Source organism: Clupea harengus, chromosome 8 (assembly GCF_900700415.2).
Source record: "Clupea harengus chromosome 8, Ch_v2.0.2, whole genome shotgun sequence".
Classification (NCBI taxonomy): domain Eukaryota; kingdom Metazoa; phylum Chordata; class Actinopteri; order Clupeiformes; family Clupeidae; genus Clupea; species Clupea harengus.
The window spans coordinates 8,077,518-8,101,145 of NC_045159.1; the positions used below are offsets into that span (position 1 = coordinate 8,077,518).

The window sequence follows — 23,628 nt, forward strand, 5'->3', positions numbered from 1 at the left end:
TTGCTCGTTTCCCCACAGAATCTGTAAGACATCAAAACATGTCCAAACTATTCCTCTACGAAAAAGCAACTAGCTAGCTAAGTTAGCTATGCTAGGTAGATGGAATAACATTAGCAAGCTCGCTAGAATGTTAGATTTGGTAATCTAATTCAGGTGTAGGTCTTACGTTCTCCAAAGCATCACACAGAAGCCAGAACGTGGTGGTGTAATGAAGTTAAGTGAACCAATGAGTGTTATTTGTTCCGGCCAGGTTGTTAGCAACCCGGGTTGTGCCAGTCACATTAAAGGTGACCCTTGCCCGACAGTCAGACATCACGGCTTAACCCTTTCAGACATAAAATCAACGTGGGTTGAACCCTGATCGAAGAATTGGGTTCAAAGGGGTATGGTTCACAAGTCTAAGGTGTTTGGCCGATGGAAGCTTTTAAGGTAAAGATCTCTGTGCTCAGATGTTGTCCCAGGAAGATGAATGGAGGTCATAGCTTTTATCTCTCTTCCAGACCCCTAGAACAGGTCACGGGGGAGCGGAATGTCCTGAACTTAGACCCCAATAAAACCCAGATGGGCTTAGATTCAAGCCAGTCGAGATCAGAACTCCTGCTTGATGGAAAGAGCTCAGACATCCCATCCGGGCTGCACTGAATCATACCAGAAAGGGGTAATTCATCCCTGTTGTTCATAATTTAATCCAGTCCCTAATGGCCAGAGAGTGCTTCAGGGTCAGATCAAGGTTATCTCTGGTAATTCTCTGGTTGTGTTCCCTAGTACTGCCTGTGTGTGTGTGTACCAGGGGTGCCCAGCAGTGCGCTGCTTCTCTGTCTGTTCTTGCAGCTGAGTCATATTTTGCCTGTGAGCTGCAGCACAAGCGCCGAGCCTGGCATGTAATTGGCCAACGATCCGCTGCCTCTCGCGCACACTGCCAGCGTAGTCAAGCGCACGGCTTCCTCCTGGCCAATGGGAGCAGGCCAAACACTGCACTGATGTCATAGAGCGTGATGTCACCAGTGCCACAGTAGATGGTGTGTGGTGTACTCCCACATAGCCAGAATGGCTTCTACAAGTTAACATTTTGAATGGCAGCAACTGATTAAAAAAGAAAGAGACGACATATCACGTGCTTTCATTTCACTGCTGAAACTAGTAGCCTATAGGATGATAGTCTGTGATTTTTGGCTAAGTGTTGTAGTAATTGTTTCCTTAGTAGGCATGGGATGACTCGGAACACTTCAATTTACCCAGTTCTGGTCACAGGTAATTTTGAAGAAAACCAGGTGTTACTGGTTTTGCCCCTGTTCTATAAGTGAGCGAAATGACAATGACCTGAGTTATGTATACGTGTTCTGTGTGTGGAGGGTGTGATTCTGGGTGTGGCTCCAAGGCTTGCTTCATTGATAAAAGGTGACAGGCAGTTGAGCCCTTCCTGGAACACTGATCTCAGTCGGCTGATTACAACTGTCTGTAGTGGTGTGGCTTGGTGAGATTGACAGACTGGGTAAAATATGTGAGTGTGTGTGTGTGTGTGTGTGTGTTAAAAAAGAAAATGGGAAAATAGGGCCATTTGCTTACTTTTTCTGTACTTTCCCTCTGTATTTGTTTGTGGTCAGTGAATTGTGTTTATCGTTAGCAAACAGCTTGTCTGCAGCCTCAACCCTGTCACCACATCCTGCGTCTGTGAGCGAGTTTGAGAACAGTGATCCTTTTCTCATTGGAATCCCTGTTGTCAATGATATCTGAACGGCAAGTTGTCCACGCAGTCGCTCCGATCTCACCCTTCAGCCTGGCCCATCCGAAATGTGCAAGACGCACCGCAAAGTAGCACGGTGGTGTGAATGACACGGGAGTGTGTCCCCTGCTCGGTGCTCTGGTGCTTCACTGATTCGGAACGCGTGTGTTTGTTTTTCTTTTTTAAATGCTCAGAGTAAGATTACATAAGGGCCACCCCTGCACCCCCACGTCACCCCCTTTCAGGATGCATTCTCGTCAGCTCTCTCCCCTTGAGGCTGTGGGAAGGCCAGCGAAACAGAGGATGTTTTTGGTCCACCGACTCTCCCTCCACCACCACCGCTCTGCCCCTATGTTCAAATTCAGCTCTGGTATTAGCAATCTGTCTGGTATGTCCTGTGAAAGCAGGACTTGCTTTTCAGGATCGAGGCTAATCGTATCCAGGAGACGGTAGACCATAACAGCGTTCTGTGAAGGATCCTCTGGGGGAAGAATCCTAGATGTTACACACCCAGAAAGCCACAGTTGGTTTCACAGCTCTTGCAGACTAGTGAGGTGTGGTTTAACAGCAGCACAGATAGAGGCACTATCATGCCCCCAAAACATTCACAGGCAAGTATCAACCCAACTGCTTAATGGAGTGTTTTGTGTCATAGTCCTTCTCACTGGTTTCAAAACGCAAATCACTGAACAAATTTGCCGTGGGCAAAAAGAGTCCTGACTCCCGTTGCAAGGCTGTGATGTGGTGTTTTTTTTTCATAGAGAGCGCACAGCTTAACTCCTTGCAGCAGCTTGTGCGTTGTCAAGAGTATTATCAGTAGTAGTAGTGACCAGGGCACTGTGGTTGCCAGGGAGAAAGGTAGGTAGAGGGAGGCGGAAGGAGAGAGGGAGGAGGGGTGAAGGGAGGGAGGGAGGAGGCAGCTGGTGCTTGGTGGTTAATCTGGTGTCCCGCGGGCTTTTGTTTTTGTCACTGCTGTTAACTCCCGCTCACGTCTTCATCCCTCTGTCGGCTATACACACACACACGCAGGCATGCACGCCCACGCACACACGTACGCACGCACACGCACACACACACACACACACACACACACACACACACACACACACACACAGACAGGTTGGTGGATCACACAAATACACCATTCTCTCTCAGACAGTTTGGCTGGCTGAGGTGGGTTCAACTTTAGGTCAGGAGTAATGTTTTTCAGGAGCTGTTTACCAATACTGCACAGGGGTTTGTAACCGATCCACACCAGGATGTGGTGGCCCAGTTTAAACACCGTGCACATGTGCAGTCAGCACAGTGTTGGAGAGGAGTGTGTAGTGCTTCCATGACAACCAGTCAATGATGTGCCATTGGGCAGATCTCCAGTCTCTCTCTCTCTCACTCAAACACCACAGCTAAATGCTGCAGATTTATGTTGCAGCGACAAAACGGTGTGAGAACTGAACTCAAGCCAGATACACAAAGTAGTAGCTTTTGAACAGACTATAGTCACAGACTAATAAAAAAAAAGTTGTCTGTGCTCCGTGGCAATGTGTAAAGTGTGGTGCATTGCCCACTTTAAGAACCTGACAGTTTCTGAATCCTAATGGCATTGTCTAAATAATCTGATGTGCAAAATTGAATTTTTTTCATATCCTGTGCGTGTGTGAGGGAGTGAGAGAGAGAGAGAGCATTTGCTTATGTGATGGCTTTTTCTTGGCTTGCCTTTGCACAGAATGTTTGGGACATATTGTGCCAATTGACACCGTGGACAAAATCAATGCCTCTCAGAATAGCTGTGAGTGCCCAGGAGGATTGAATTGGGATGTTTCTGGGATACATTGTCGATCTTATGCAGGGATCAGACTACAGGATATTTTGGTCTTTCACAATGGTCACCATGTCAAATTAGGCAATCATAGGTTGTGTTCGGATTCTTAGATAGCTGTCTAATCCTTGATCTCTTGTTGGACAGGTGTCTGACGAGAGAGGTCCTTTCGGGGGAAGGTATCTCAAAAACCGTTGATTTCGAACAGTCTATTAAGATAGGATGTACAGCAACATGACGCTGTGTCATCATGCTGTGTGTGCTTATTTGCTAGCTAGCAGCTACTGTTAGCGACCTGGCTAACGGATACATCGCTAACGAAACAGACTATTTTTGTTAATCAATCATGACATAAGTACATAGTACACTGTTTATTTCTCGGTAACTTTTAAAAAAAATTACCAAAAAAAGCAAAGAAACGTACATCGGTGAATACTTTTGTGGAACTTCGACGATTTCATCTGCCATCTTTTTCAAAATTTGTCTCCGGTTAAGGAATGGCGCAGAGTTATGGGTAATACCTGCCGCCATAAGAGAGCAAGGCAGCTCAGATGCTCTCTTGAAAAATGACCGTTATGTGACGTATTTCAAGGTATCTTACTAAAGCGGAAGAGAAGGTTTAAGACATTTCGAACAGTACTTGCTCCCTTACTAGGGAGGGAGGAAGGAAGGAAGGGAGCATTTTAAGCCTATTCGAACAGACCCATAGTGTCAAAAATTCTTGCGGTGTCTCTTTTTGGGGGACAAGTTTGACCCTGACCAATCTTCCTTCAAAGGTGATCAGGCTCAAGACATTGTTAGCAATAACCAGCCACTCACCGCTACAAGTGCCTCTTCTATTTCTCACTAACATTTATCTATTTGGACTCTTCCATCTTACTCCCCTGAGGAAATGTAAAAAAGGCAAGGGTGGTGTTGCCACAGCTCAACGAACCTTTCCTCTGTTTCATTGTTCCACCTGAGAAGCAACAGCAGCATCCCTCTTTCTCTTCGCCATGTTTACATGCAGACCAGAGAGCACTCTCATCCTTTTGGTCAACGTCAAGGATCACGCTGCAGGATCACATGCAGTTGTCAAACGAGGCAGGGAAATACAAAAAATTCTGACATGCTAGACTTTTTGTCAGGGTGTCGTGGGGCATCCCAGATGCCACATCGCTGTTCTTCGATTATGTCACACTGAAAGTAACACTCATGATCTAATACTCAACGTGCAAATTCTCTCTCTCTCATATATTATTTTAGCTCCAAAATTTGGGGATAAATCCGGCCAACATTGGCTTCAGCACGCTGACGATGGAGTCGGACAAGTTCATCTGCATCCGTGAGAAGGTGGGCGAGCAGGCCCAGGTGGTCATCATCGACATGGCCGACTCTGCCAACCCCATCCGCAGGCCCATCTCCGCTGACAGCGCCATCATGAACCCCGCCAGCAAAGTCATCGCCCTGAAAGGTACGCATGCACAACACTCATTGGTCCCTCCGCCCCAAAGGCCAGCTGTTCTCTCTCAAGGACGTCAGACGTCAGTAGAGCCAAGTCTCACTGTATGAGGACTAGACTTAAGTGTAGGGCTTTAACTTACTGAAGAACTGTTTAGTGTTTTAGTACAGCTCTTCAAAATAATAAAAATGAATTAATTAAAAGGACTGCTCATACACTGTCTGTCCATTTCATTCTGTACTCTGGCGCGCCACTACATGTGGTCCTGCTTGTCCTTTCATTCATTTTAAAGGCCTTCTGTTATTTTCATACTGTTGAACTTGTAAGAGATGATAATTTGAAGAAATTAACTTTACCAGTGTATTTAGATATTTTTTGTCCTGCAGCCATAATTGCTTTGTCTGTTTTTGTTTTTCTGTTTTGTTTGTATGTTTGTTTGTTTTTTTGTTACTGCTTTCTTATGTGTATGCAGACGGTGAGTTAAAACTTCAACACCACAGCTTGTGGAAGTTATGATCCTGTTCAAAGACTAAACGCCATTTTGATTGATTTGCTTCGAAGCCTCATAAGATGAGCTGTCCTTGTGACTCGTGGAAATAGCTTTTATTCCGAATTGGATGCCTTTGACATCACTGTCAATGATGTGAGCAGTGACCACATCTGATTTTGTCAAATAAGCATTGAGACTACACCATGTAAGAACTTAATTATGGCAACTGCTTTATTTAGGCAGACCCTCAGTTACACTGTCCATAGAAAGACCTGGACTGGCTTTGGGTCAACAGTAACTGGTGTATGTTCAATTTAACTTGGGAATGATGCTAAAACTAACTAATGTAGTGTATTCAAGCAGACTATTTGAGCTTGAGACAGTCAACTGGACCGAACATGCAAATAGCAGAAAATTCTTACATGATTTGAACAGGATTTGACTTGCACAATTTCTCTAGCTTGAATGTTGCCATCTTATTGATTTCCCTAAATGTGAATGTGATCTTTTTTGGGGAGAATATCTGCAGGGTAATTTATTTTGAAATTATTTATTTATTTTCATTTGTTGGATTTAATAAAATGTTTAAGAAACACAGTAATTGCATTGCTTGGCAGTTTGGAACTACCCCCCACCCTCCCCCACCTTTTACACCTTCACACTCCCCCCTACCAAACGTCCTCACTGTGTGCAAGTGTCCCAGTGAGTTCTGCTCCCCCGAAACATTCATTTCCACTAGCTGCCAGGCAGTGTTAGCGTAGTTTCGGGGCTAATGGGTGCCTATGTTGGTCATCCACAGAGAGCAAGGTTGGGCCCGTAGAGAGACCTATCCCTTTTGATCTGTACTGAGGCTTGGTGATTGAATGGATCGCCATAATTAATTCAGTTGTGGGCCTTTCGAATAGGACGTGAAATGTCATCTCCCCGATCAGGTGCATCAGGCCTTCGCTAGCAGACATGGCCAAAGAGGATGCAGAGGAGCATGAACGCAGTCGTCTGATGGCAGAGCCATGAAATCACATTAGCCCTGAATTGGTTGTTTGTGGTTGAAAGGGCAATAAAAAAAAAAAGAAACCTTACATTAGCAAATTAGATCAGTTAGGCCCACTGTATTGGTCAGAGCCTGCTGTGTGTCTGATCCCTAATATGATTTTCAGTTGAGTGCGGCCTTGTAAACACTGTGTAATGTGAGAGGCATTCCCTGTGAGTTCTGCACAAACCCTTCTCCTCCCCTCCTCCTCCACCTCCTCCACCCTGTCATAGTGTTGTGTGGGTGTCGTGTGGGTTTCTCTACTCTAGTACAGTGCCCTTTCCCCTCCTCCCCCTTCTTCCCTAATCTGCATTCAGACAGGTTTAAGACACACACACACACACACACACACCCTTATTTCCTGCTTCTGGCCCCATTCCTGAAGCGCTCTACTCCAGTCTGGTCATGTGTGTGTTTAGATCAGGTGATTCCGGGATACCAACGCTTCAGCTGCCTTTGCCTCCTTCAAATTCTGCAGCTTACACAATTAGCCATTTATCAAATAAAAAAACCCAAACAAAATCATTGAGACATTTATTTTGGGGATAAGTGGTTATTTAATAAAGCTTCTTTATTTATCCTTCTTGTAATCTTGACACTAATTGCTGTGTTTGTGCCATTCTAGGGCCTAATTGCTCATTAAAGCAAAAGCTAGGGTACATTTATTAATTTTATAATATTGCTGACTTTAACTGTTCGCATTAACCTAAAACCAGAGGTGAGTGTGGTACGTTCTTTCACCAGACTTAACAACATGATTGGACAGAGCAGCAATATTTCTTTATTGATTAGTGTGTTCTGGTCTGTTTGGAACTTAGTTTACCTCTATTTGTAGCCTAAATACACCCTGAATTCTGCACTGCTTGTAAATTTGTCACATCAAAATTGTCCGTGTCTCTCGCCTCGTACTCTGCTCACCTGAATGCAGATGAACCTCATGAGATTGTCCTAGTTGTTACAAAAAAAAAGAAATATATATATATATTTTTTTTGCTGTGCTTTCCTTTCAGTTGTTTGCTTTCAGTTATCTCTACTGAGCAGCTGTTTGATGTTTCTCAGTCATGGTGTGCTTGCCTGACGCGCCTGCTACCATGGCTACCAAAATTTCAAGCTTGTCTCAGCAATCAAGTGGAATTTGGTGTTTTTATATTTCTCTTTGTCCTCTGTGAGATTTTGTATGGGTTTTGCCCAAATGACCCGGCAAGTGTACCTTAAGCCTCTGCACCCGCCGCCGTCCCCATCCTTGCAAGAACCCCCTGAATGTGTGTTTCTATCACCCTCCCCCACCAGCCGCCAAAACCCTTCAGATCTTTAACATCGAGATGAAGAGCAAGATGAAGGCCCACACCATGACCGACGACGTCACTTTCTGGAAGTGGATCTCCCTCAACACCGTAGCCCTGGTGACCGACAACGCCGTCTACCACTGGAGCATGGAGGGCGACTCGCAGCCAGTCAAAGTGTTCGACCGGCACTCCAGTCTGGCCGGCTGCCAGATTATCAACTACCGCACTGACGCCAAGCAGAAATGGCTGCTCCTCATCGGCATTTCAGCCCAGGTTGGTACAAACACTGACCCCAAAAAACGGCTGTATTTTGTAAGTCCATGTGCTCCAAACACCGATATGTGCACTGATGTGTCCTCTTGCACCAAGAAGGAGATGTTTTTGTGTCTGTGTCTGTCTGTCTGTGTGTGCCTGTGCATATATTTCTCCCATAGAGGTCACTCACTGGGTATTAGTGTCATTCTCTTCTATCTAAATACATGTGCCTGCTGCAAACAATGTGTACAAGTCAGGTGAACATTGACCTGTAAATGTTTATAATGCAGGTCCATTCCACCAGATGAACTCTTGTCATCGCTTGGCCTCCCAGTCATGACCAAGGCTTTCATTTTATTTACGTAATCATTCTAAGTGACTTAAGGCGAGTTGTAGCGTGACCATGGCGTTATAGTTTGTAATCCTCTCAACCTCAGCCACACGAAGCCTAACGTATAGTGTTTGGTGCGTTCTAGCAAAACCGTGTGGTGGGGGCCATGCAGCTCTACTCCGTGGACAGAAAGGTGTCCCAGCCCATCGAGGGCCACGCCGCCAGCTTCGCTCAGTTCAAGATGGAGGGCAACGCAGAGGAGTCCACGCTCTTCTGCTTCGCCGTGAGGGGCCAGGCAGGAGGAAAGGTGGGTAATGTTACACTTTCACAGAACTAAAGATGCTGCCTCGTAATGTATTGGTCCGTCTATTCAAAATGGGAATTAAGTGTTAAACTGCGCAGATAAAGCAGTTAGGGAGAAATTAAGCAAAAAGATGATTCACTGATTCTCATAGTCGTCTTTGTAGTTGACGTTTTCTATTACAAATGTGGCTTGCCAGCTGCTTCACGGATTTTAGGAACTGGTATTATGACCTGCTCAATCCTAATGTAATTCATAATGGCTTCACGGCCCATTGAGTCGTAATTGGGATATTTTGCTCCCACTCTCCCCGCCCACACTATTATAGAGTCTATAAGTGTTATTAGTGTGGTTGCGCTTGTCCTGCCTTACCAAAACAGGGCCTCTCTCATTGCTGACGTGTGATGCTCCCATGCGGTCTGTGCTGTCTGTCTGTGCTGTGCTGTCTGTCTGCCTGTCTGTCTGTCTGTGTCTCTAATAAAACCGTTCCCTCTTGCAGCTGCACATCATCGAGGTGGGCACCCCACCAACGGGAAATCAGCCGTTTCCCAAAAAGGCAGTGGACGTGTTCTTCCCTCCCGAGGCCCAGAATGACTTCCCAGTGGCCATGCAGGTATGCCCCGCCCACTGCTGTCCAGGTTTCCTTTACTGATATTTTGTCTACGTGCACTTTCCTGCCTACGTGCACTTTCCTATCTATATTTTCAGTTTTAGACTTATTCTGTTCTTTGTACTATAACACACCCCCATATGCATACAATCGGAGTTTTGCTCTTTTTTGGTTACGCAATCGGAACAGTTGGATCTGTGTTCGCATTTATCACAGTCCCTGTAACATCTAACATCATGGCGCTACTTTTTTTTGTGCAGTCTGAGCAAAGGAATTAACATTTGCCTTTCCGTGAAGAAAGCGATACAGTGCTTTTGAGAGTTGATGCAGTATCACAAAACATAAAATCGTGATACTCAAGTCTACCAATATTTTCTTACATCCCTATTTGTTGCTATAATTTTTTCCCCACAACACTGGGCTCTTTCTAGGCTCTCTAAACTTCTACTGTTCTAAATGATGGCTAATTTGGTCATTTAAAGGTGGCAATTTGAAATGATAACTATTATTTTATTGTTGTATTCTGATTTATTACCACTAATAATGAGATTAATAAATATTTATTTCATTGTTTTTTATTTGGTTTATCTGTTTTTCTGATTGGATCTTGCCCCTCTGTGCATTCAGATCAGCTCCAAACAGGATGTCGTGTTCCTCATCACCAAGTACGGCTACATCCACCTGTACGACCTGGAGACCGGCACCTGCATCTACATGAACCGCATCAGCGGGGAGACCATCTTTGTGACTGCCCCACACGAAGCCACCGCCGGCATCATCGGTGTCAACAGGAAAGGACAGGTACTTGAGCATCTTTTATCATTCCCACAGCCTCGTACGTGTGTGTGTGCGTGCGTGTGGTGGCGGCAGGTATGCAGTTTTAGCACTAGATCCAATTGATACGGAGGCCTCCATGATGGCAGGTGCTCCTCTCACGCAAGTGGCAATTCATTGTGAGTCCATGATTGTGAATGACAATGTGGGTCTGCAAAGTGAATGTTGAAGTTGAAACACTGCTTTGAAACACATCTGGCACCAAGAGTACTGCATGTTCATGGCTGAATGAGAAGAGGTTATTGGGGGCCATTGCCTTGGCTGCCACAGTGGTGGTAACAGCCTAATCTGCCGAGCCTCAAGGGAAACCTGAGAGATGCGCGGAGAAGAGAGGCGCTTTAGGAGCTGATTACCCGAGAGGATGCTCATCACCGGCCCTGATCACAGAGCGATACGGAAATGACCCCCTTCCTTTCTTCCTTGTCCTCTCTCTCCACCCACCCCTTTCTGTTTCTTTCTTTCCTTCATCCCTCTGTTTCCCTTTACCCTCCCTCCCCTTTTGGCTCTTTCCCTTTCAATGTCTCTTCCTCGCCCCCCCCCCCCCCCCCTCCTCCTCTCTCTCTCTCCCCCTCGGTGTCTCTCAAGTGTTTCATTTCCAATCATGTTTTCAAGGTTAAGCCCCTGGAGAGGCCCATGGCTGAGCAGTTAGCTCTAGATAATGCAGCCTAGCCCCCCCTCCTGGTCAGCATTCAGAAGTGTCTGAGGCACCGCCCACTTTTCAAATGATCAGAGGTGAAAAATATCGCTGGCGAATCTACGCGTGTTTGTTTGCTTGCGTATCTATAGCCCCCGCCCCCCCCCCCCCCCACTTCAATCTTCCTCAGACGACCCCCGGCCCGTTGTAGGCGGGATAACCGGTTCTCACCGGATAATGAATAATTTTCCAGTCGAGCCTCAGAAAGCCATCAATAATTCACACGAGGCCCGAAAGCCGATCCCGACGGCGTCAGACCTCACATGCCAGGCCCCTCTTCCCGTAGACTAGAGTTACCATCACTCTAATACACACGCTCTGTCTGGCCAAACAACATGCGTCACTCCGGTTCTAATCCTCTGCACTGGCGAGGCTTTTTCTGCTGTGTGCTTTTCTAGTTCAGGTAGAGGATGTGATGGGCTGGTTTATGTTTCGTGGTTAGTGGATTTGCAAAGCTACGACTGGATAAAGATGGCAATGCCAATTCACAACTGGAGTACAAGTGTGTGTCTGTGTGTGTCGCTCGTCCATTTTCTCCCTCAAAGACACTGCTGCCGTACATCTAGCCCATGAGTCATGGCAGGGGAGCAGCTGATTGGCTGCGTGTGGCACTGAGCTTGTCTTCCTCCACTCCTTCCTCTCCACTTTCTTTCGTTCCCCCAAGGTCTAGGGGGTGGGGTGGGTAAGAGTGAAAGAGAGAAGGAAAGACACAAAGAGGGAGGTAGAGAGAGTGAGTCACAGAGGGAAGGAGAGCGAGTGTGAATTGAAGGGGTGGGGGAGGAAAAGGAAAGCTGCTGCGTTTGCGCTGCCCGTGATGCGCTGCTGTCTGGGATGACCTTGAGAGAGGGAGAGAGACGGAGGGAGGAACGCTGGAGCAGAGAGCTTCCCACACAGGCTGAGAGGAAGGCTGGAAAAGAGACACTGACGGCTGGGAAGAGGGGGGAGCGGTTGGTGGAGAGATGGAGGGATGGAGGGAAAAAATGAGCAAGATGAGCAAGACCAAGCTATTATGTGTCATGTGACTCAGTTGGCGGCATTGACTGGCAGACTTAATTCCTCTGCTACCAGGGGAGGGAGGAGCCCGTGCTCTAATCTAGGCCAATCACAGTCAGCGTGGATCTCGTGCATCACAATGACCCTTGGACATCATAGTGCTCAGTGGCCTCTCCTCCTCCTCCTCTGTCGTGTATCCTCGGCTCTCAACTCTGTGGTGCAGAGCCCATGTGACGTGACACACTTGACGATACGTTTCATCCATCAGCCTCATAGCATCCAGACACACACGCAAACAGCCCACAGTCCGATTTGGCTGCAAAGCTTTCATTCTGGGATATGAGTAAATACTGTGGGACTGCTCAGAGGAATATGCTTTTCTAAAATTGAGAGAAATGGACAGTTACTGAATTCTTAGAATTCTTCTATGTGCTACTCCTGAGTGCAGATATTTGGTTCGAATTAGTATCAATTTCTTTCTTAATTTGCCTCTGTTCTTTTTTTTTATCTATTTACAGTAAAATGGATCGGCATTATGAAGTGCCGTCCTATAGCTTGCAGATAAAGCACTCTTAATTCGATTTTAAGGCAAAGCATGACTTCATTTGAAGAATTGGGCAGAGTATTCTTCTTGGGCCAAACGTGTTGAGGTCCAAATCATGATCCAAGGTGACGTTAATACTGAACCACGCTCACAATCCCAAGCAGTGCCTGTAGTAATTACTAGAAATAGAGCCGAGAGGGGGTGCCATGTTCTCGTGCTTATTATAGCTATAAAAATGGGATCCCATCTGAGTGCAGCCTCCAGGATGCTGCCAGCGTGAGTGGAGCAGGTTGACGGCACTCAGGCCTGACGTCCCCCGCAGTAGGCTTTGACTCGACGCACCGCACCGCACTGTCCCCGCTGCCTCCTCGCCTGAGGCCGTCACTGATGTCAGACCCCGTGCTCCCCTTGTTTTCTCTCTCTCACACACACACACACACACACACACACACACACACACATACAGAGGCTGTGTTTGTGGTTGAAAGAGCTCTATTTTTACTCCTCTCCTCAGTGTCTTTCTCATCTCTCTGTCTTGTCTATTAGCTGACCCATATTACAGGGGGGTGGGCCTTTTTTTCTTCTCTTGATGGAGAGTGGGAGAAAGAAGATACTGGGAGAGAGCGATAGAATGGGGGGGGGGGGGGCTGAAACAAATACAGCTGTGGTTGTGTGACCTGGTGCACCACTGAGAGCTGGGGCCCCACTTCGAGCCGGCAGTCAGTCAGTCACATGGGGAACACAGGGAAAAAAAATTGGCAGCACGGACAAAAGCATGGGCACAGTCCCTTACAGAACATGCAAAACAAGCAGTTAGTATTTTGCAAACATCATATAGATCATTAATCTTAACATTACTGATCTAGCATACAGTACATGAAACATGTCCAGTCCTATATAAAAAGTTGTACGCATCTAATCTAGCCTGTGTGTGTCTGACAGGAAACATAGTTCACAACACACATCACATTCCGCAGATCCGAATCTGCACCCTCTGGGGTAAGTGATGAATGTGACGGTATGTTGATCATTAACTGCAAAATGATGCTGAACGAGTATTAAAGTGAAGCCCATTTCAATGGTTTATAGTCCAGCGTGGGGCATGGAATGCCTTTCTGCTCCTGCTCAGGCACATTCTGCACGAGGGTTGCTGCAAGGGTCACATGGGTCACAGTCATATTTAACTAGTTAAAAAGCGGTGCCAGGAAAATCTCCATCTTTGACCACCACTAAATTTTGCACATCAGCAGTCTTGTGGTGAAGAGGGATCAAAACTCTTTCTGCAATGGGGCTACCAAGCCAATGAGCGGCCTCCATATTGCCTTTCCATAGTTTACAGTCAGGCCATAAACTTGTTCTCATCCCTATTTCACCTGACTGGTAGATCATTTACAGAGCTCCTGTTCAGCCTGGGGACAAGGCTGCATAGAGTAAAGGGGACACCCTCCTGCCCTGGTGTTCAGTGTCCTCATGTCACAGAAGATCCTCTTCTCTGTGGTCAGAGGCCATAACCGGATGTCGTGTGTTGTTGGGGGGTGGGGGGTGTTTGTGGCTTGCAGAAAAATAAATGTTGGTGGCGTTTAATTCACTGGATAGGGTTTCATTGTTTTTCACACTGTCACATGTAGCGGAAAGGCAGCTCCAATAGAATAAGGTTGAAGACCTTTGTGCTCTCTTTTCAGGTGGTTGTGTTGTAGATACTCCATGTTAGATCCTATGATATGCCTTTATTGAGTTCATGTTACACCTTATCGAATTAAATGGTTATGGTATTCATGTTTTGTGACATAGGCATCTATTATTATCTACATATGCGTTTTTCAAAATGAAAGTAGGGTAAAACATTATTGTGCTATGCAAAGCTAGGAATAGGTATGTACCAAAGAACGTATCCTGTTGTCATGTCTGCATACTTTCACCCCGGTCCTTGATGTTTCCAGAACATGGCTGCAACCCTTCCTCTCTCTGTGATCTACAGGTGCTGTCTGTGTGTGTGGAGGAAGAGAACATCATTCCCTACATCACCAATGTGCTTCAGAATCCAGACCTGGCCCTGCGCATGGCCGTCCGCAACAACCTGGCCGGTGCCGAGGAGCTGTTTGCCCGCAAGTTCAACAACCTGTTTGCGGCAGGAAACTACTCCGAAGCTGCCAAGGTGGCAGCTAACGCTCCCAAGGTACGGCGGGCAGTTGCCTAGTTAGAACGGGAAGTGCTCTCGCTTCACAAATCGACAAAGCCACAGTCAAGCCAGATCTGTTCTAAAAGCAAGAGAACCGCAAGAAGCTTTCCGCCTTCATGTACAGTTGTGAAGCAGTTTTCATTGAAATACCACAAAAAGAATTCTGTTTCAAGTGCACTGTTTATCTTAGGTCTGTGTGTGTGTGTGTGTGTGTGTGTGTGTGTGTGTCATGTACTTCTGTGAACGTGTGCGTAATAACTCTCACGGACCCCACCCATCTCCTCCCTCTGTGCCGTCTCCAGGGGATCCTGCGCACTCCAGACACCATCCGGCGCTTCCAGAGTGTTCCGGCGCAGCCGGGCCAGACCTCGCCGCTGCTCCAGTACTTCGGGATCCTGCTGGACCAGGGCCAGCTCAACAAGTTTGAGTCTCTGGAGCTGTGCAGGCCCGTCCTGCAGCAGGGACGCAAGCAGCTGCTGGAGAAATGGCTGAAGGAGGATAAGGTATGCCAGAGAAGGGGCCCTCTAGCCTGGCTTGCATGCTTGTGTGTGTGTAGGTTGTGTATTTGGGGAGATTGTGTGTGTGTGTGTGTGTGTGTTTGTACGCCCTTATCTGTATGCCTGTTTGTAGCTTTGAATTTGGGCCTTTGCCTGTGTGCCTCAGTTTCCTTTTCCCTTTCGTCATCAGCGCTGTTTGTCCTTTTTTTAGCAGTGAGGTCATCTGTTTGTTATGCGGGCGCTTGGATGTTTAGCTTCTGAAAGTGGTTTCAGAGAGGGAAGCCATTTTTTCCTCATCACTGACTCTCGGTTTGTTCCTAAAGGACATGTTTGTCCCAGTGACATTGGATGGCTGGATGTGAATGTGTAAACTAAATGTCTCCCTGGGCATGCACCGCATCATTGTGTATTTCCCTCCCACTCATGATCCGCACTATCAGTATATACACAGACAGTGAAAGGAGTAGATTTAGGTGCCTAAATTGACTTATTGTCTTGGGGGAAAATTTGTAGTGGTAGTTCAAATGTTGTAGTCTAGTTGGAATATTTGAAAACCATTTTTGTCAGTCAAAACGGAAGATGATTCATTCTAAAACTGTGATTGTGTTCCTGCAGCATTTCGTTTCAGTTAGAAATGTTTAAGCTACTTTAAAATAATTTTAAGTTATTGTTTGAACAACAGCCAAAAGAGAATCCGACCGGACCATAAAAGATAATTTAGATGAGGGAACATGCCAACGTTTTAACCCAAATTCTTAATTCCCACAAGCAACGAAGAATTCTTTTTTTTTCTTCTGTAACAATGACGTCTCATTCCCTCTCTGTGGTCGGGCTTGGTTTGGGATAGTAAAGGTCTCTGTTTTATGGAAGTGTGCTGCCTTTGCTGAGCTCCTCTTCTCCTCTCTGCTCCTCACCCTTAATGCTTTGCCTCTGTGCAGCTGGAGTGCTCCGAGGAGCTGGGAGACCTGGTCAAGTCTGTGGACCCCACCCTTGCCCTCAGCGTCTACCTGAGGGCCAACGTCCCCAACAAGGTCATCCAGTGCTTCGCCGAGACCGGCCAGTTTCCCAAAATCGTCCTCTACGCCAAGAAGGTACGGCAGCCGGTCCTCACAGCAGGAAATATAAGTCCTTAGTAGAGATACCACAGGGCGGTGCCCTCTTGTTTCTCTGTACCGCAATTCCTGGAATGGTGTGAAAAAGCCAGGACTTTTTGTTGGAGTGACGGGTTTATGATCTCTCCCTCTCCCTCCAGGTTGGCTACACTCCAGACTGGATCTTCCTGCTGAGGAACGTGATGCGCATTAGCCCAGACCAGGGTCTGCAGTTCGCCCAGATGCTGGTGCAGGACGAGGAGCCGCTGGCCGACATCACACAGGTCAGAGGCGACAGTGGAATGAGAGAGAGAAGAGAGCCACCTGGTGGGGATGGGTGGGAGTTGCAAGAGTGGGGAGGTGGAAAAGCTGAATTGAATGGCAAAAGAGGAATAAGAGAGAAGTGAGAGTTGAGTTCATTCAGACAAGCAGATGATGGAAGAGAAAACACGAAGGTGATGTCATCTTATGTGACATTGTCGCTGCAGATGTCTCAATACGGGTCCGTGTGATGACTCAATGTGGACTTTCTTAATTGTATCTCATACAGTCTGTATAAAGAGCCTGAATGTTCACTAGCTGTTCAAACTGAGCTTTAATGCGGGTTTCTTGTGTTTTTGCAGATTGTAGATGTGTTCATGGAGTATAACCTGGTTCAGCAGTGCACTTCATTCCTACTTGACGCACTTAAGAACAACAGGCCCACCGAGGGTCCCCTGCAGACCCGCCTGCTCGAGATGAATCTGATGCATGCACCACAGGTAAGACACACACACACACACACACACACACACACAGAGCAAAGTCATACACACTCGCTCATGTATATCTAGCGACTCTCTTCATGCAGTGACTCGTCGCCAACTGCTTTGATTATCATCGTTGATGACGACTTCTGTTTGCTCCTCGTCCCGCAGGTCGCTGACGCCATCCTGGGCAATCAGATGTTCACCAATTACGACAGGGCGCACGTGGCCCAGCTCTGCGAGAAGGCAGGCCTCCTCCAGAGGGCCCTAGAGCACTACACAGACCTGTACGACATCAAGCGGGCCGTGGTCCACACACACCTGCTCAACCCAGAGGTGAGCCACACAGGATGACAGTAATGTTTTCTTTTCAAAGAAGACTTGGAAGATGCCTGCACTGCCGGGCTAAGCTAGTGTAACGGTCTTGCTGAAGATTAGAAGGGAGCTATAAAGCCTTAACTAATACATTTCCCCCCAACTACAAGTGCAGGCATGCACTGCTACCTCAAGAGTAGTCTCATTGGTGTGTGTGTGTGTGTGTGTGTGTGTTTTCTGCATTAGTGGCTGGTGAACTACTTCGGCTCCCTGTCGGTGGAGGACTCTCTGGAGTGCTTGAGGGCCATGCTGTCGGCAAACATTCGCCAGAACCTGCAGATCTGCGTGCAGGTGGCCTCCAAGTACCACGAGCAGCTCTCCACCCAGAGCCTCACGGAGCTCTTCGAGTCCTTCAAGAGCTTTGAGGGTAGGAGTTTGTAACATGCTGCTTATTTCTGTCAACATTTTTATTGATGCCTATTTCAACCTTGACCTTCATTACACAAGTATGCTGTTATTTGAAAGTCGTTAGACAAATTCAAGTGAATGAGACATTCATGGTCATTTTTGTCTTAAATGAGCTTAACTTGCAGTTGAATGTCTGAACTTAATGGAAGATGCCTATTTAAACAGTACACAGCATCTGTCGTCACTCGGCTAATATTGTGTCGTAGGTCTCTTCTATTTCCTGGGGTCCATTGTGAACTTCAGTCAGGACCCTGAAGTGCACTTCAAATACATCCAGGCCGCATGCAAGACCGGCCAGATCAAAGAGGTGGAGCGCATCTGCAGGGAGAGCAACTGCTACGACCCTGAGCGCGTCAAGAACTTCCTCAAGGTACTGGAAATGAGATGAAACATGGCTCACCATAGCACTATGCATCTGTAATAAGGAATTAAGTGACCAAGTTCATTCTTACTCTTCCTCCTTCACACTTGCATTTCAAATTGTTTGTGGTTTTCAGGCCTCTTCTATTGGTCTTATTTGTGTACTATGAGAATGTAGTTCAGTTGTTGGGGACCAGTTACTCTTTTAGCTGTAAGTCTTTCTTTTTTTATATATAAGCTTATTCATCTTTGCAACGATTTATTTGGATATGGATACTCTAAAGCCAGGGAGGCTTTGCATGTTCTACTGTCTTTTTTCCCCCGTACACGACAAAGGCAGGTCCTTGAAAGTTAAAGGTGAAACTGTGGTTGTGTGTGTGTTTTGGTCTTTTTTTCTTTGCTTTGACAAACCAAAGTATCCCTGTAGTGCGGTGTCCTCTTGCTAATTCATAGTAGACGTTCACAGTGCCTCAAAACCTTTGTCCTGATGGCAGTTATTATCTTTTGTGCTTTTCCCTGTGTCTTTGGAATGGGCAGGACATGAATCAGGTAAATCTCTCCCGAGTACAGGACTCCCACTTCCCCCTCTTTTTCTCTGTCTTTCTTTCTTTCTTTCTTTCTTTCTTTTTTCCTTTCTTTTTTCCTCCTTGTTTTCTTTGGTCATCCCACCCTGGCTCTGCAACACCAGTTTTGGGAGATTTTATTTTTTATTATTATTATTTTGTGTACTGTGTACAAAGACACTAGCTCCACCCTTGGCTGCCGGCCATTTTCTCAGTGCTGGAGCCGTGACTCGGGTGGGCGGGTGAACAAGGCTGTCGGTAGACCAGTGGCCAGCGCGTACGTTTGTGCCAGTGTGTTGGTGCTTTTTGTGTTTGGCTGTGGTTAGTCAATGGAGACCCTGCTCCCTCCCCTTTTCTCTCTGAAGAAATGGAAGTCAGAGATCGAGAGGTTACCCCTGGCGACCAGGCTCATGGTCCTGCTTTTTCAGAATCGAAGCCACTATTGCGGTTGGTCCATTCCACATGTCGTGGGTTGGCTGGTTTTCTTCTTTTCTTTATTTTCTTAATTTTTTTTATTTAAAAGAGTAGGAGGCTAAGAAGCACCAAAGCCAATTGGCTTTGACATCATCTCTGCAAAACTAAGTGACTGGGAGACTCCATTCAAGGCCAGCCTGGAACAAACAAACAAAAAACTGCTTGTATTACTTAGACTTTGAGGTCTTTTTTTAATTAACCAAATTCTGAAACATGACCCAGAGCCTGTTTGCTTGTTCTGAACACCCCCCCCCCCCCCCCCCCCCCTTTAATTGCCTAGTTTGTTTCTGTTTGGTGTGTTGGCGTAGACACTGAGAGCCTGGAAAACCTCCCAGGTTTTTCAATCCTGTTTTGTCTCCCAGGCAAGATAACCACTTTATTTTCACTGTGTAGCTGAGGCAGACCCAGACATGTCCGGACTAACACCACGAGCGTTGCGTCTGCATTGAGTGTGCTGAGTCCACACAGTTTTCCCAGGCCATGCAAGGTGCACCGGAGACTCAGTAAGGGTGTGTGACGGTGATGGGAAGCAGCCAGCAGGGGGAGCTGTCAGACTCTGATAGCCTTAGACACCTTAGGTGGCTTTGTCATTGAGTATGTGTGACGTTGCATTTGAGCAGAAGGGCAACAGTGAGCTCTGGACCCGTCCTCTAACCTCTCGAAATGTGACCCATTCCATTTACTGTAGTTGAGATTTTAATTTCTCTCAGTATCGTTGTTGTTTTTTTCCTTGGTATGGTCTCATTAGGAATCACTTCCGCAGGGCCGGCGTAATTAGAAAATGATACCTCAATTTCATTTTCAGTGATTCTGATATCATGATTTTGTAACCTTTTACTCCTACACGTATGGTCTCTGCTAGATTACAGTCCAGTCTGCCTGCTTGTGAGGTATTATGAATTATACCGTCAATGAATTCTGTCAATGGTCAAGAAAATAAAAACAATATCCCTTCCCTGTGCATAACACTGCAAGATTGTGTTGTCATATGTAAAGTGAAAAGTGTTTTGGAAGTCAAGGCAGGTTGGACTGTAGTTTCTGTGGAGATGCAATCTGTTACTGCGGTTCAGGGGTCTTCCTGTGATGTTGACATCTTGTCTTTCCTGTCTTCGATGGATAGGAAGCCAAGCTGACAGACCAGCTGCCGCTCATCATTGTGTGCGACCGCTTCGACTTTGTGCACGACCTGGTCCTCTACTTGTATCGCAACAACCTGCAGAAGTACATTGAGATCTACGTACAGAAGGTGGGTGAATGAAGTTGACAGTTGTTATAGACTGGTGCCTGAATTGAAGCATACCAGTCAAAATGTTTCCATAAAGAACAGCTTGTTATGCAGTATGGTAAAATGTCATTCTTTGGCAGCTGAAAATGCTGAAAAAAAAAAAAAAATACAATTAAACAACAGTGTCTAAAATACACGCTGTATGAAGTGATTACTCGTTAATTTATAAGATTTTGTCTTAAGAAAAACTCACTTTTAATCGCGATTAATTCATTTCTAAATGTGCGATTAATTCGTAAAAAAAAATGTAATCGATTGACAGCCCTAATAAATATATATATATATATATATATATATATATATATATATATATATATATATATATACTAACTATATATATTTATTTATTTTTTAGTTGATGAATTGGCCAATAGGGTTTACATTTACTAAATTTGTATGTTGGTCACATGGTGGTGTAGGTGAACCCGAGCCGTCTGCCAGTGGTGATCGGTGGCCTTCTGGACGTGGACTGCTCTGAGGACGTCATCAAGAACCTGATTCTGGTGGTCCGGGGCCAGTTCTCGACTGACGAGCTGGTGGCAGAAGTGGAGAAGAGGAACAGGTACACCTCCGTACTAAATCATGCTGTGGTCTGTTTGGTGGTGTTTTACTGTGAAAGGTTCAGTCTGCGATTGTAATCCAATACACTTAGTTGTTTGCACACAGTCCTGGCTCTGTGGATGGAAACAGATTAACTATAAACTATTCTTGCCAATTAACACGTTGCTTCAGGAGCACAGAAGGGAGGGGTGTAATTTGATTGGCTGTTCAGTTAAAATAGTTTTTGCCAGAATTGCAGATGACATCTTTCAGTCCAGGCAGCTTTTATGATTTTAAAAAGGACAAATAACTGCTAGTGCATAGAAATGAGAGGCGGGTGGGTGACATTTTTTTGTGAAGAACAATAGGAAAACTGTCCAGTGAGGATGATCTAATGTACTGTCCACTTCTCACTCACCGGTCACATGTTGTGCTCGATAGGCTGAAGCTCCTCTTGCCCTGGCTGGAGGCTCGTATCCATGAGGGCTGCGAGGAGCCGGCGACACACAACGCCCTCGCCAAGATCTACATCGACAGCAACAACAACCCCGAGCGCTTCCTGCGGGAGAACCCCTACTACGACAGCCGCGTGGTGGGCAAGTACTGCGAGAAGAGGGACCCCCACCTGGCCTGTGTCGCGTACGAGAGGGGACAGTGCGACCAGGAGCTCATCAACGTTAGTGCCAATTTTCATTAGCAGTGTGGTACTGACACGGAAAAACAATGTAATATGGTAACCGTAGTAACAGATTTTCTCTCTCTGCCATAGCGCCTCATAGTATTAATTAACTTGCACAAACTGTCAGCTGGTTTACTCATGCCTTAGATGGGATGTTTATGAGTGTTTGCGTGTTTTTTTGTTCTCGCAGGTCTGCAATGAGAACTCTCTCTTCAAGAGTCTGTCCCGCTACCTGGTCCGCAGGAAGGACCCGGAGCTGTGGGCCAGCGTTCTGCTGGAGACCAACCCATTCAGGAGGCCCCTCATTGACCAGGTCTGTGCAACCCCTCGCATATTTAGACAGTAAAAAAGAAGACAGTTCAGGGTAACTGCTTCATACATCTGTCCTCCTCTTGATGCATTGGTCCTTTAGTTGCTTCATGTTACTGATGTTCTTTACCCTGGTTTCGTTCTCCTTTTGTAGGTGGTGCAGACTGCTCTGTCTGAGACTCAGGACCCCGAGGAGGTGTCCGTCACAGTCAAGGCCTTCATGACCGCTGACCTGCCTAACGAACTCATTGAACTCCTGGAGAAGATTGTGCTGGACAACTCTGTCTTCAGTGAACACAGGTAGATTATTAGCCACCAGCCATTTTGGTCACCACGATTGACCATGATTATTTTGAATGATGGTTGCATTCATTTTAAATACCTCAACAAATACTAATTATAATACCCCCCAGTAGTCTTGTACTGTGTGATTTCATTGTTGGTGTGTAGAACAAGCACAGAAATGTTTTAGTGAAAGGAGTGCCGGAGTAAAAAACATATATTTTTTTTCCTCCTCAGGAACCTCCAGAACCTGCTGATACTGACGGCTATCAAAGCAGACCGCACTCGTGTCATGGAGTACATCAACCGCCTGGACAACTACGACGCCCCTGACATTGCCAACATCGCCATCAGCAACGAGCTCTTTGAGGAAGCCTTCGCCATTTTCAAGAAGTTTGATGTCAACACATCTGCCGTGCAGGTACGTTCAGATCATGGCGCTGTGCACAAGGCCATGAGTGATTTATGTATAACCTAAATTATTACCGCCTAGCTTGTTATTTTGAGTTTGGTTTTGTATTCGAAGCTTTCTTAAATACTGAAAAGCGGTTATTTTACCGAAGCAGGATTTTGTTGACCCTCTTTATCGGCCCTCAGGTCCTGATTGAGCATATCGGTAACCTGGACCGGGCGTACGAGTTTGCCGAGCGCTGCAACGAGCCGGCCGTGTGGAGCCAGCTGGCCAAAGCCCAGCTGCAGAAGGGCCTGGTGAAGGAGGCCATCGACTCCTACATCAAGGCAGACGACCCCTCCGCCTACATGGAGGTGGTGCAGGCCGCAGATAAGAGCGGTAAGCGAGGGTCACTGGTCCCTAAGAAAGGTTGTCAAAATAGATAGCGACCTATATCTGTCCCAGTTTGAAGCACCTGTTAGTGTCGGTAGACTGCAGTATTGTTAGTAAAAGTGGTTTGCTTGTCATTTCTGCCCCTTAATTGGTACCGTTTCAACTGTTGTTCAGGTAACTGGGAGGACCTGGTGAAGTTCTTGCAGATGGCCCGTAAGAAGGCCCGCGAGTCCTACGTGGAGACGGAGCTCATCTTTGCCCTGGCCAAGACCAACCGGCTGGCTGAGCTGGAAGAGTTCATCAACGGACCAAACAATGCCCACATCCAGCAGGTGCAACTCGACATGCAGCTCAATTGCGGTTGCACTCTTTGTAGTCGCAGCTTTTCTGAATAGTCATTTCATTAGAAGATGAGTCATTTGTTATGTCCCCCTTTGTGCTCTAGGTCGGCGACCGTTGTTATGACGAGAAAATGTACGACGCTGCCAAGCTTCTGTACAACAACGTGTCCAACTTTGGGCGTCTGGCCTCCACCCTGGTGCACCTCGGGGAGTACCAGGCGGCTGTGGACGGAGCCCGCAAGGCCAACAGCACACGCACATGGAAGGAGGTGAGTCGGGCAGACCCCCACCTGCACCTTCCTTGATTGAAATTGGTTGATGTTTCTGAAATGGAGCTTTGTTTTTATTTAACCGTGCTGGTTGTCTG

At 46.5% G+C, this 23,628-nt stretch overlaps 1 protein-coding gene across 3 annotated transcripts in view; it reads left to right on the plus strand.

The window, feature by feature from the left end:
- Positions 1–23,628, plus strand: part of cltca (clathrin, heavy chain a (Hc)) — a 40,717-nt gene that overhangs the window by 7,866 nt on the left and 9,223 nt on the right. For 2 of the 3 annotated variants that reach the window (XM_031571727.2, XM_012835761.3), the window contains exons 2-24: positions 4,785–4,992; positions 5,453–5,455; positions 7,791–8,059; positions 8,518–8,679; positions 9,173–9,286; positions 9,911–10,084; positions 14,327–14,524; positions 14,830–15,030; positions 15,963–16,115; positions 16,277–16,399; positions 16,739–16,876; positions 17,033–17,197; positions 17,423–17,603; positions 17,851–18,014; positions 20,162–20,287; positions 20,746–20,888; positions 21,308–21,542; positions 21,736–21,858; positions 22,009–22,154; positions 22,374–22,557; positions 22,734–22,926; positions 23,095–23,252; positions 23,366–23,530. In XM_031571727.2, the coding sequence (XP_031427587.1) occupies positions 4,785–4,992; positions 5,453–5,455; positions 7,791–8,059; positions 8,518–8,679; positions 9,173–9,286; positions 9,911–10,084; positions 14,327–14,524; positions 14,830–15,030; positions 15,963–16,115; positions 16,277–16,399; positions 16,739–16,876; positions 17,033–17,197; positions 17,423–17,603; positions 17,851–18,014; positions 20,162–20,287; positions 20,746–20,888; positions 21,308–21,542; positions 21,736–21,858; positions 22,009–22,154; positions 22,374–22,557; positions 22,734–22,926; positions 23,095–23,252; positions 23,366–23,530 (3,726 nt within the window). The remainder of the gene's footprint in view (positions 1–4,784; positions 4,993–5,452; positions 5,456–7,790; positions 8,060–8,517; positions 8,680–9,172; positions 9,287–9,910; positions 10,085–14,326; positions 14,525–14,829; positions 15,031–15,962; positions 16,116–16,276; positions 16,400–16,738; positions 16,877–17,032; positions 17,198–17,422; positions 17,604–17,850; positions 18,015–20,161; positions 20,288–20,745; positions 20,889–21,307; positions 21,543–21,735; positions 21,859–22,008; positions 22,155–22,373; positions 22,558–22,733; positions 22,927–23,094; positions 23,253–23,365; positions 23,531–23,628) is intronic. The other variant, XM_012835762.3, reaches the window with a different exon arrangement.